General features: G+C 36.1%; 1 protein-coding gene across 7 annotated transcripts in view; it reads left to right on the forward strand.

Moving 5' to 3' along the window:
- Nucleotides 1–8,183, forward strand: part of PHF3 (PHD finger protein 3) — a 60,144-nt gene extending 51,961 nt beyond the window's left edge. For all 7 annotated transcript variants that reach the window (XM_083351204.1, XM_083351205.1, XM_083351207.1 and 4 more), the window contains 6 exons: nt 156–291; nt 1,696–1,894; nt 3,671–3,818; nt 4,031–4,120; nt 5,019–5,214; nt 5,694–8,183. In XM_083351204.1, coding sequence (XP_083207330.1) covers nt 156–291; nt 1,696–1,894; nt 3,671–3,818; nt 4,031–4,120; nt 5,019–5,214; nt 5,694–7,846 — 2,922 coding nt within the window. In that variant the 3' untranslated portion in view covers nt 7,847–8,183. The remainder of the gene's footprint in view (nt 1–155; nt 292–1,695; nt 1,895–3,670; nt 3,819–4,030; nt 4,121–5,018; nt 5,215–5,693) is intronic.
- The last annotated feature ends 5,174 nt before the right edge of the window (nt 8,184–13,357 follow it).

Consider the following 13,357-nt stretch of genomic DNA (forward strand, 5'->3'; position numbering starts at 1 on the left):
CTCAGCATAATGCCAATGGAGATTCTACAATCTTTAGTAAATGCAGAATGTTATTTCTTTTATAAAGCAATGTTAATAAATGATGTAGGTGATGTTTATTATGATCAAAGGACCTGAATGTGTATATATTTATAAAATTTGTCTTCTTCACATAGGAACCTGCTCCAATTAAAATTGTAGAAAAGATGGAGGAAACTGAAAAAGTTAAAGAAGCTAATGAATCTTCCAGTTCTGATACAACAAGTCAACATAAAAACCACCTATTTGATCTTAATTGTAAAATTTGCACAGGTAGTATACACAAGCTTGTTTAAAAATTATATGTGCTATTTGAACTGCTAGGTCCTTAGCATTTCTTCTCACTTTAAAACCCAGAATAATGGCAGTTTCTCAGTAGAATTGTAAAATGATATCCAATTGTACTTTCACCAATCCCAGGAAGTAAGTTAGAATGACTCAAGACATAAAGCAAGTTTCTTCGACAAGTGATTATTTGAATTTGTGTCGGTCACTCCAGCCAATATTGTATGATGCAGATCCTTTAACAGTCTAATCAGGGTGACTCTTTCGCCCTTTACTTCCAAGGTCATTCAGAATCACTCCAAACCGCATCTTAAAAATGGAGATCTTTCATGTGCCCTAAATTTTGAAGAAGCAAAGCTGATTTCGGGTGCACTGTGCAAGTCAGAGAAATGTAATGATTAAGCTCTTGATCTGGCACCCTGGAGCTCTAGGCTCACATCCATCCTCAGTCAGGGAAGCTCACTGAATGACTTTTTGCAAATCCTTCCATTCAGATCAACCTACCACCAGAGAGTACTGTGCAAAACAAAAAACAAACAAACAAACCTGTACTATCTATACTGTCTTGAGCCTCTGAAGGAACAGTGAGATATAAATCAAATGTCAGAAATGGGATTCTGCTGCTTTGCCTACATTTAGAGGTTGCTGCTTACCTTAAATAATGTATGGATGCTAAATTCGGTAATATTAGTATCAAAGACCAAATTAACAAAATATGTTTTCTAACTGATTGGATGATAGTTCAAAATGGGCTGGGGAACCTACAGGTAACCTGATGTTACTGAGTACAAATCCAGCATTTCTCATCATTGGTCACATTTGTCATGGCTACTTGGAGTTGTAGTTCAGCAATATTTTTTTGGCACTGGTCATTTTTCTAACACGAAGCTTCAAAGCTGACCTGCATCTGGCCAGATTGTTAGAAGGCAGTTAAAACTTTTTCTCTCCCTCAGAAGTTCCAGAACAAGAATATAGTTCTTAACTATATTTAGTTTAAATGAGTCTGTCTCAAACTATAGTTTGAAGTATTAAACCAGTGAATAGATGAAGATCAAAACAAAGCAATTTAAACCTGGCATAAAAGCTCCAGAACTGCAGTTCACTGCAGACAAATAGGAAGATGGCAAAGTTGTTGTTTTTTTAATAAAACTTCATCATTATTGTGCTTCTTTTTCTATGAAAAATTAAAATTAATCTACATCTCTTTGATGGTTATCCAAACATCATTTAACTGCTTGAGTCAAATTCTAGATACATACATACTACTGTCTTTTTAATTTCAAAGAGCAAGATTTTTTAGTGACAGCAGTAATTGTTATTATACATTATAATCATTTTAAACAGGCTTAATATGACAAATACTCAATAAAGCTTTTTAATTTTCTTCTCAAGGTCGAATGGCACCACCCAGTGATGATCTTTCTGGGAAAAAAGTGAAAGTATCAATTGGAGTTGCTCGGAAGCCATCAGATAACGAAGCTGACAATATAGCAGATGCACTTACTTCAACAACAAATATCTTAGCTTTGGAATTATTAGAGGAAGATAAAGAATTGTCAAATCCAGCGTTTGCATCCACTTCCAGCTCTAGGTAATCATTTGTGATTGCTACTCAAGTATATAAGAAAATAGAAGCTACTGTACGCACTTTAAATAAAAATATTCTGCTCTCCTGGCTGATAGCCATTTTCCATAAATGAAGATAGGTAGTAAAACATTCCAAACAGAAGTGAAAATTTTAAAAAATGTCCAGGTTTTTCAAACTGAACTGTAATATATGAAAACTTCAGAAGTCTGTTTGCCAAAGTGAACATTACTTTGTTCCTTCTGTCTTCTTTTTTCTCCTACTCTTAACAGACTGAAATGCCTTGGTACTGCAACACATCTGTGCTTTTCATTTCAAGATGACGCAAATCTGTATAATACTATTATAATATAATGCAACACAAGGCCATGCCATACCATGCTATACAAGAATATTGTGAGAATAGTAAGAAGTTGTGCATTACACAACTTGTAAATGCTGAAAGTTTTAAACATTATTTCTTCTACCACCCACCATACTGTTTTGCAAATTATTTAATTGGGGAATTTCAAAAGCCCTTTATGAAATTATGTGGGATGTTTTATATTCCAAAGAAGACAAACGTCTGGAAATGCTAAATACTGTGTCTTAGATCTTACTCCGTATAGTTTAAATCACCACATAAGAGAAGTAATCCTATAACTTACATTCATGTTATTTAATATTATTTCCTTTTAAATGAAACTTCGATTTAACTACTCCTTAGTTCCTCTCTTATTAGCTAAGGAAACCAAGTCAAAATACTCAAATCAATCTTTGTCAACAAAAGTCCAGTAAGGACAGTCAGATAGAATAATTTTCTTATTTTAACCCTGATCAAAGAAGCCAATCTTATAAACCTTCCCTTATATTATCCTAAAAATTAGTATAATTTTTGATCTCTTCAAAAAAACCTGTTCCCCACAAAAAAGGTTTGCTGTTCATCTATTGTTCAAGACAAAAATCCTTCAGAACTTTAATAGATTTCTCTAATTTATCCTTTTGTTTGTCACTTCTAAAAAAGTTCTTTCAAATCTTAGCAGAGCTCTTTTGTATATCCAGAGGGGGAAAATTTTTCTGATTTAATATCTGTTCATCTTCTGTAGGGAATAAGTCATCCATCAGATCCATTTGCATAGCGTAAGTCCCCTTTCAAATTAATTTCATAAACATTAATTGCAGCTCATTCTTGTTTTATAATTTTATAAAGCATCTGATCCATTCTGTCCAAAAAGCTTAGCTGAAATGTAGTTAAAAGTTACACTAAGGATTTCTGCTCCATTTTTTTTTATCCTCTGCTCTAGTGTACAGTCCTCAAAGTCTTCTAATGAATACAGTAGAACCTTGCTAGTCTTAAGGGTCTTAATCTTTCCAATATGAAAGAATAAATAAAATAATTGAAAAAAGTGATTAAAATATAAGGCTCAGTCAAGCATAGTGTCCATAGAGTGCAAATTGGAATTTGATATAAATTCCAACTCTCAGCCACTCCACTCATGAACTGACCATAAAAAAGACAATTTCCACAATCTACTCATGAAGAATAGCTGTCCAATCTCAACGATATCTCCTGTATTCCTGAAAGATTCAGGCTAACTTGAGATCTGGCATTCAAGTGTCAATTTGGCTTGCAAAATTGTCTTGCTAACAAAGAAAAGCCAGCAAGGCCTCCGTTCACCAAGACATATACAGGAAATATCTTCCAAAAGTGTCTTCCTTCTCTTTCCTTACGCATCCATATTTAATGCAGTAAGTTGCTTACCACATTAAGTTGCTTTGTTTTCCTTCATTCCTATGTTTCAGATCAGAAACACCTGGGACTGTTGAAAGTGAAACATTATTTCTAGCTCGTTTGAATTTCATTTGGAAAGGGTTTATCAACATGCCATCTGTGGCAAAGTTCGTTATCAAGGCTTACCCAATCTCTGGTTCTTTTGAAACTCTAACAGAGGTAATGTATGGCGTACTCAACAATTCTACCATTTTCTTGGGGACTTTTTGAATTTTCTTTTACTGTGGACAATGAAATGTTGCAATGTAATATCACCAAAGAGGGCATTAGAGTAATGGACTTTTGCATATAGATTATGAAAATTAATTTCTTTTATTGAGGAAAAAATATTGTTTTGTGATAAAAAATATACATCTACGTCTCTTCTGTAGGATTTGCCAGATAGCATCCAAGTAGGTGGCAGGATATCACCTCAGACTGTTTGGGAATATGTTGAAAAAATAAAGGCTTCGGGTACAAAGGTAAAAATGTATTCTTGTAATATAATGTGGCATTAGATGCTTAATGTTCTGTGGTTTTTAAAATGATTAGGATTTCATGCTGGTGCTGTTATTACCTGAAATAAATTCATCAGTACTGTTTATATGAAATCCAATGCAGAAAATAAATAAACTGCACTGTTCCTTGTTCAGTAATGACTCCAGTAGCTAGATACTATGTTCAATTTCAGTATAAGAAGCCTAGATAAATTAAGGTACAGAAAGACCCAAGGGAAGAAGAGTATTACAAAGGAAGAAAAGAACTTGTAACTGTGATACTTGTACAGATTCCCATTTTATAAATACCATTAAGCACTAAAATTCTTATACTTATGGTGGCATCTGAGACCTTTAATTTATGAAAAACGATTTTATTTTTATTCATGTTAATGTTTCATATATTCAAAATACATAATATGATTTTTTGCACAACTTTGTTTCAATATTTTTTTTGAGCGAGAGAATCATTTACTATATTGCATACATTTTAAGTTTGCCTTCCTCAGTAACAAATCAATAGGCTTACAAATTAGATCCATTTAAATAGTCCAGCATTTAATTACCATTATTTTAAGATAGCTTCAAACTGCATGTGTCTTGCTGGTCTGCAATAGCAATATGAGAAACTGTAGAGCTTTCACTCTTATTTACTTAGTTATTTGTTAAGTTTGCATGCCACCCATTTCACTATCTAGCAGCTTTGAGTGGCTTTTACTTGTTTGCTATCTATGATAATCATGACTGAATTTCCGAGCATCTAAAATCAATGAAGTACAAACTTTTTGATAGCCCAGGGAATGAAAACTGATGTGTGCGTGTGTGTGTCTTTATTTTAAGAACATGGCAACAATTAATAAATGTTTGCCTTTTTTCATAATAGGAAATATGTGTGGTTCGTTTTACTCCTGTTACAGAAGAGGATCAGATTTCATATACTTCGCTTTTTGCGTACTTCAGTAGCAGAAGACGTTATGGTGTAGCAGCTAATAATATGAAGCAAATCAAGGATTTATATATTATCCCTTTAGGTGCTTCTGATAAAATTCCACACCAGTTGGTACCTTTTGATGGTCCTGGTAAGTAACAAAGATAGGCTGAATTATCCTTTGCACTAAAATATTATTGATAAAAAAACCAAGAACAAACCCTTTTTATTTTCTGAGATATATTTTTTAAACTATGCTAGAAGTCAAAACAGTTTGAATGCAGAACATTCATGAATATTGGAAATGAAGCTTGATATGAAGCTTTGCATGGAAAGCAGGCATTTCTTTTCCTGTTTAGCTCATGGATAGAATCAGTATTTTTGATTTAACAGTTAAGTATTTTACAGTGTAAAATGTACTTTTACATAGTTATTTGGAGAGTGAAATTTTGTCAGTGCTTCTTAAAGTACATTTTGTAACATCAGTGAACCATTTAAGCTATCTGGCATTGTAGAGACACAGAGTGGCTTGTTTTAACTAAAAAAAAATATCCAAGATACATGTTTCCCATTATTACATTGTTCCTTTATTAATATTATATATATGTTTGTGTGTGTGTGTGTGTGTAGGAATTGAAGTCCATCGACCCAATTTGCTGCTGGGATTGATAATTCGCCAGAAGCTAAAAAGGCAGATTAGTGCTGTAGCTAATTCAACCGTGACCCATGCTGAAGAGAGTCCTGAAAATTTGCAACCAGAGAAAAAAAGTAAACTGAACAAATCAGAAGTTCTTCATTCTGAGCTAACTGAAAGAGAGGAAGAAAATGATTTCTTTAATTCATTCACTGCAGTACTGCACAAGCAGAGGATCAAATCCCAACAATCTAGTACAGAAGATGTCACAGTGAATGAACCTGCTGTGGAGAGCATCAAACTTGAACCTCCCAAACCTCTACGTTTCCTTCCTGGGGTTTTGGTTGGATGGGAAAATCAATCATCTGCGCTCGAACTAGCAAGTAAGCCACTGCCAGTAGATGACATTCTTCAAAGCCTTTTGGATACCACGGGGCAGATGCCCGAATATATCCAACCCACAGTTGACAAGCCAGTTAATGAAGAGCTACCTTTATTAGAGAAACAGGCAAACATAAAGGAAGAAAACATAGACATTTCAGTGGGTGGTGAAGATACAAGGCATAAAAAGGACAATGTAAAAGAAACCATCAACAATACCTTAGCAGTGGATGTATCAGTAGCAGATTTCCCTTGCTCTTCAGGAACTCTTACAAGTCTAAGCCTTAAGGAAAAACCACCGGATGTTTCTACTGAGGTATTTTTAGCAAACTTAACTATTCTGTCACAGAGTAAGGAAAACCAGGAGACTCCAGAAAACAGTTTAAAGTTCGGCGATACAGATAATGTTCCTCAGGAAAATAAAAGGACCATAATTTTTCCTGTTCCTTCAAATGCTGGAAAAGGAGTGGGGAGCAATAATGTTGGAACAGCATCTGTTGATACTATGACCATTCATAATTCCAAATCTCCACCGTTCATTAATCTTAAGAGAGACCCAAGGCAAGCAGCTGGACGAGGCCAACAGAACAATAGTTCAGAAAGTGAAGGCGATAGTACTAGAAATGAAGATATACAGCACCTTGATACTTTAGAATCTGAATGGTCAAAAGTTGATAACAAGCAGATTTCAGGAAATGAATTAGCCTCAGATCAGGCCGATAATCAAGCATGCCAGACAACATTGGTTTCAAAAGCACCTAAAGGAGATAGTGCATGTACCTCACAACTTAATGACACCTTGATGCAAAACCTTGAGACTGGAAATTCTGTGAGAGGATTATTGTCGCCGCCACCGCCGCCGCCACCACCACCCTCTTCATCATCATCATCATCCTCGTCATCATCATCATCATCATCATCTCAGTTTGAAACGGAAAATACAGGCCATCAATCTGACTTAAGTACCAAATTATCTGCCGGAAGTGGAAACTTCTCACCAATTAGGACTCCTCAACCCAATTTTTCCCCTGCTAAAACACCTCCCCCTGGTTTTCAGTTTCAAGGGGCCATTACCCCTAATTTCTCCCCACAGAACACTCCTGTATTTGGGTTTCCACATCATCTGCCCCCACCGCTCCTTCCACCTCCAGGCTTTGGCTTTGCTCAAAGCCCTCTCATGCCTTGGCCTCCTATACTTCACCTGCCAGGTCAGCTACCCCACTTTGTTGGACCAGTTACACCAGCCCCTCCTGTCACCCAGAAACCATCAAGATTCTCAGGGCCTGAACACTTTTATCAAAACAAAAACACTAGAAGGCCCGAAAGGCGTCACAGTGACCCGTGGGCAGGCCGGCAGGGTCCTCACATGGAGAGGGCCTTCAACAGGAGGAAGAACGATCAACAAAGGCAAAGGTTTTATAGCGAATCTCACCACGCCAAAAAGGGCAGGCACGACTGGGAGTTGGATCCCGAAAGAAGTCGACACCGAGACAGAAGCTCAGAGAAAGAGAGGGAAAGGAAAAACCGGGAGGAAGGGCATCGAGACAAAGAGAGGTTGCGGCTTTCACATAGCGATAAGGACTCTGAAAGTAAATCCTCACGAGAAAGTAGAAATCCTGAAAAGAAGGATGTTCCTAGAAGTGAACACCTTCATGAGAAAGAAAGAGAAAAAAGTAGGGAACGACCAAGGGAGCAAGACAATGAAAAGAATCGAGAAAGGCATCACAAAGACAGGGACCCGAGTGACCGTGGTAAAAGCAAAAGGTGAAAGGAAAAAAAAATGAGAGAAAGAAGGCACAGTCTGTCTTCTAGTTCTAAACAAATAGAACATAATATGTTTTAAATATGTCCTAAAGCTGTCTGTATATTATATGCTTGGGTATAATTGTGCCATCGATACTTACTTTTTATATTCAATGTTTAATGTTTTGTAGGATTAAGTCTGTTCTGGTACCAATCTGTGTACCGCACATTCATTTTCTTTTACAATCTCTTGACATAGGAGTAAAGTTGAATAGTTGGAACATTTTACACTGCTTGTATAGAAAAATGAAAGGGGCTTCTTTTAATATGCAATAAAAGATACATACAGATTCTTTGTCAAATTGGGCTTCAGTCAAGCTATTTGTAGCCTTTGGTGATTTGTACATTGCATTTGGAGCTATTCCAGCAAACGTGAATATGGATTTGTATTGTTAAATATGACAACACAGCATTGGCTTTGAGAGATTGTAATGCAGCCCTGTTCAAGTGCAACTTTCAGCTCAAGCTGAATAGGGCTGAATAGGGTTGATGGCTTCATGAATTTAAATGATTCCAAAGAATAAGAAAATGGTGGCAGCAGAGGGAATTCCAACCGTATTAATTATTAATTATTGGGCATTTCTGATAGAATGAATTTGTCCGTGAGCAGAAGCAGTCCAGGTTTTACTGCTTTGAGGCACACTTTTTTGTGAGGTATTTTTTGGCTTTAGCCTTTCTGTCATTGATGGGCCACCTCCTGAAATGAATAAAACTAGTGATGTCAATAATGTTAGGATTGGAATTAAATACATTTTTTCCACTTTTAATCGTTAAGTGTTTTTCTAGGAGAATTCACAGGAGTTCTCAAGCTTTGCTCGTTCTAGGTTTTTATTGGCAAAAGGAACAGCAAACCCTAGATCAAGGTTGACCATGTTTCTGGTTCATCTGCACAAAGGAGGGTTTTTTGTTTTGTTTTTTTAAAGTGACCACCACCACCCTGGCGGCAATTTGAGAGCCCTAGCTTTCAGCTGAAATTAATATTTTAGCTATTTCTCATGCTTTGAAAACTTGAATACCTAAGCTTGTACATGAGACTTGTGTTTTCCTATTCTTTATATTATAAAATGTAAATATTTTAAGGGGTATTTTGATTCTACAAATGATAACCTTCTCACAGTTGTTTGCTTGATTTTAATAGATGTGGAGCAATAGGCTAAACCAGTATAACAGAAAGATGTATAAATATGGCTTGCCTTTACAATTCATGACTGGTAATTTTTAATAACCCACAGGGTTTTTAATAAATAGATCAGTAAAAATGTGATTTTTCTGTGGAAGATTATAGTATATTGGATTTTCTGTTAGATATCATTGCACTACTCTGTTCAACCTCCTATTTTAAAGTATTTAGTAAAATTAAGAGCATTGTGCATAAAAAAAGAAACCCTTAATTAAATCGCCTTACCTACGAACATAGATTTTGCACTTTGGTATAAGAAAGAAACTTTCTCTCAATAATATGTGATTAAAATAAATTGTTAGGCTATTTTAAAATCCTATTTAAATATAGTAGCCAGTTTGCAAACCCTGCACATGGCTTTATTTAGTCAAATTAAAAATGCTATATCATAAATTGCTTGATGCTACCTTTTTTTTAAAAAAAAAGCGACTGTCCAAAATGTTGATTCATTCATGCATATAATCAGTCTGTATGTTTTCAACAGAAATGCAAGCATATGCTAGATTTAGGGTAAATTCTTGTGTGTGCATGTGTGTAGGCACTGAAGACATTGCCTGGAATTTTCCTGTAAGAGTGAGTAGAGTAACATCTGGCACAAGACAGCATTTGGCACAAGACAGCACCCATAATTACTTTCAACCTTTCTTTCTCCATCACTTGTGAAACCCTTTAATTAGTGTTCATTTTCAGCTATCTAACTCTCCAAAGGCCTCTTAACTATACGTCTGTCATGGAAAGAAGGTAACAAGCTTATTCATAATAATTTTTGCTGCAATAATAAAACTAGAATCAAGTTGAAAAAGTTTTGGAAAATAAGCAGCCTAAGACGTATGGGAATTTAAAATTCAGACAGACAGGCCTGTTATGTCTGATAAAACAGTTAATGAAAACAAGAAAATCTACCAGGACTAGCAGATCAAATTTGAATGCTTATGGAAAAAGAAATCTGTTACACCAACCCTTGGAACAAAGGATTCCATCAATCAGAACTGTACATCCTAATTTTACAAAAATAACCATCTTGCTTGGAACTGCCTATATCCTTAGTTGCTATCTTAATAATTGATAGGTCCTTGGTTAGGATGTGAATTATTAAGTATTCACCAAGCTTAGTCTGAATCTAGCTGTAGATTACTCATAATTAAGCATGCATTAATTTTTATCCCATCTTTATTATTTTTATAAATAAAGTAGTGAATATATCTAGTATTCCTTTTCCTGTTTTCCTCACAAGAACAACTTTGAGTTGTTGGGAAAGTGTCACCCAAAGACACCTGGTTTTTATGCCTTAGGTGGGACTGGAACTCACAGTTACCCAGTTTCTAACCTGATGCCTTAACTCAGGGGTCTTCAAACTTGGCCTTTTTATGACTTGTGGACTTCAACTCCCAGAATTCCTCAGCCAGGCATGCTGGCTGAGGAATTCTGGGAGTTGAAGTCCACAAGTCATAAAATGGCCAAGTTTGAAGACCTCTGCCTTAACTGCTAGACCACTCTGGCATAATAATAATATCTGCCTATCATAGTCTTTGAGAAGGACTTAATAGGTGGACAAAAAATGTCAAATCCAGTCTAAACATATGGCTTGACTGTGTGACCAACCATAATAATAAATGATGGTTGAATGGGTGTCACTTTGATAATGAAATTGGGGTTTCTTGTGAATTTTAAATATTTATGCTTCCCAACTTGTGCTATTTTATTCATGTCTATTTGGATATTTGTGTAGAAGTATAAGATGTTCTCTGTATAGTCTCATCATAATCAGTGGGAGAATCCTGCAGATAAACCTATGAGCAGACTAAAAGATCAGTGCTTCAAAGACTGAAATCCTAAGTGCACTTTGATACTCTCACATAAATATACGAATAAGGCATTAACCTTGATGTAAAAAAAAAGCTTTAAAATGCTAAATATTTGCTATGTATGCCCCATTCCCACAAAATAATCAGTAGATACAATCAGAAATCTGGCATCAGGTATTGTAAAAAAACAAACTACAGTGTGTTATGATTTTCTTTCATACTTTGGCTCTTCCTGAGATGCTACTTCATATTATAGTAATGGCAGCTTGTTAAGTAAACACTTTGGAAGAATTTTGCCCTATAAGGTAAGGTATGAGTATAATAAATGAATACAAATTTATAGTTTAATTAATTGCAGAATGAGCAAAGGGCTGTGCAGAATAATATCATTTATTAGTTCAACATTTTCCAATCTTCAAAGTCCTTACAAATAAAATCTAGACTAACAAAGTTAAATTGACTAAGATTTTTCTTCTATTTTGTTATTCCAGATTTCAAATAAGAGATGAGAAGTCCTCAAAAAATAGAGAAGTACATAGGAAGAAATGGGGTTACTAAACAAATAGGGACTAAAAGAATGATCAAAGGCTTTCCAAAACATTTCAAGAAAACAAAGTGAAGAGGTGGCATAGATGTGTTGTGAGGCATAATTTGAGACAGGAGGGACAACAAAATAAAGCATGGATAATCCAGGGAATTTCAGTACAACTAGTAGGAAAGAAGCATTAAAATATCACTCCCTTATGTGTAACTTGTTACATATAGTTCATTCCATCAACTATTGGTAAAAATGAATGAACCATAATAAATAACAGTAACCTCAGGAAGGGAAGAGATGCCAATAAAGGAGAATATTTGTACCAAGGTGATTTTTCAAAAGGCAACTGGATTTTGTTTTCCTTGGAGACGTTTTGCTTCTCCTCTAAGAAGCGGAACATCTTCAAGGAAAAACACACAAAGTTGCCTTTTGGAAAAGCATCCTTGGAACAACTATGATTGCATAACTGACTCTACATAGACATTGAAAATATCTGTAGCTCAGGGTTGAAATTAGGAGTCCTTGGTGCTCTCTGAACTTGGTTGTTTTCTTGCAGATGTTTCATTAGCCAAATTAGGTAACATCATCAGTGTTAGTACAGATTAGAATTTGCTGAATAAGAGATGGTTTTGGAAAAAGGTACCTTACAAGATGGAAGACATGTAATATAGTGATTAAAATGTTTATTTTCTAACAATAATGCTCCTTTAATTGTCAATCATTCTTGCAAACTCCATAGCTTCTTTGTTTAATGCTTATATTTTTGCATTTTAGCAAGCACATTCCTGCTTCCAAGAAAATTGCTTTCATTGATAATGGACCTCTCCAAATACTATATATTGTATTGTTTCTTTCCCTGAAAAATATAGGTTTTGTAAGAGAATTGTGGGCATGCTTTGTTTTCCCTTGTACTAGGCATTTATTTTTGGAATACATTCTAAAGCTGAGGAAAGATCTTTTTGAAATTTATTAACCATTGTTTACTTATTGATATGATTTAATTGCTCCCTAAGAAGAAACCTACTGCTCACAAAAATAAGCATAGAAAATAAAAGCTCTGCCACTTTCAAAATAATATTTGATATTACAAGTCATCCATTTAGCAACTGTCCAGTTACAACGGCATTGGAAAAAAGTGAGTGATAACCATTTTTCACTTACATCCACTTCAACATCTCCATGGTCACATGATCAAAATTCAGAGGCTTGGCAACTGCCACATATTTAGGATGGCTGCAGTGTCCCAGGGTCATGTGATCACTTTTTGCAATCTTCTGACAAGTCAACGGGCAGCCAGATTTACTTAACTGTGTTACTAACGTAACTGCAGTGATTCACTTAATAACTGGCAAGAAAGGTCATAAAGTGAGGTAAAACTCACTTAACTGTCTCCCTTGGCCACAGAACTTTTGGGATTAATTGTCATACGTCAAGGACTATACTTACATTAACATTAAACTATATGATCCATTCTCTATTATTAGCTGATACATTTTAATGACAATTATGTAATACGGTAAATTTAAATAAGAAAAATGTAATAGGTATAAGAAAAATTAACTTTATTTTTGAATAGCCATCCCCATCTTGTGGATTTGTCATAGGCACAGGTCGGCAACCTGCGGCTCCGGAGCCGCATGCGGCTCTTTGAGCCGTCTCTTGCGGCTCCCAGCCGCCCGGTGCGCGCGCACCTCTTCCAACGGGCAGTGGTGCGCGCGCACCTCTCCAAATGGAGAGTGGCACCGCCCGTTTGGAGAGGTGCACGCGCACCTCCCCGAATGGGCGGAGGTGCGCGCGCACCTCCCCAAACCTTTGGAGAGGTGCACGCGTACCTCCGCGCGAATGGGCAGCGGTGCCGCTCTTTCAGGAAGCCCGCCGCGGCCAGTCTGTGAAGCTGCCGAAAGCGGCAGCTTAGCAGACGGGCCGCGGCAGCTTCCGCAAAGAGCGGCGCCC

The sequence above is a fragment of the Vipera ursinii genome, assembly GCF_947247035.1.
Source record: "Vipera ursinii genome assembly, chromosome: 1".
Classification (NCBI taxonomy): Eukaryota; Metazoa; Chordata; class Lepidosauria; order Squamata; family Viperidae; genus Vipera; species Vipera ursinii.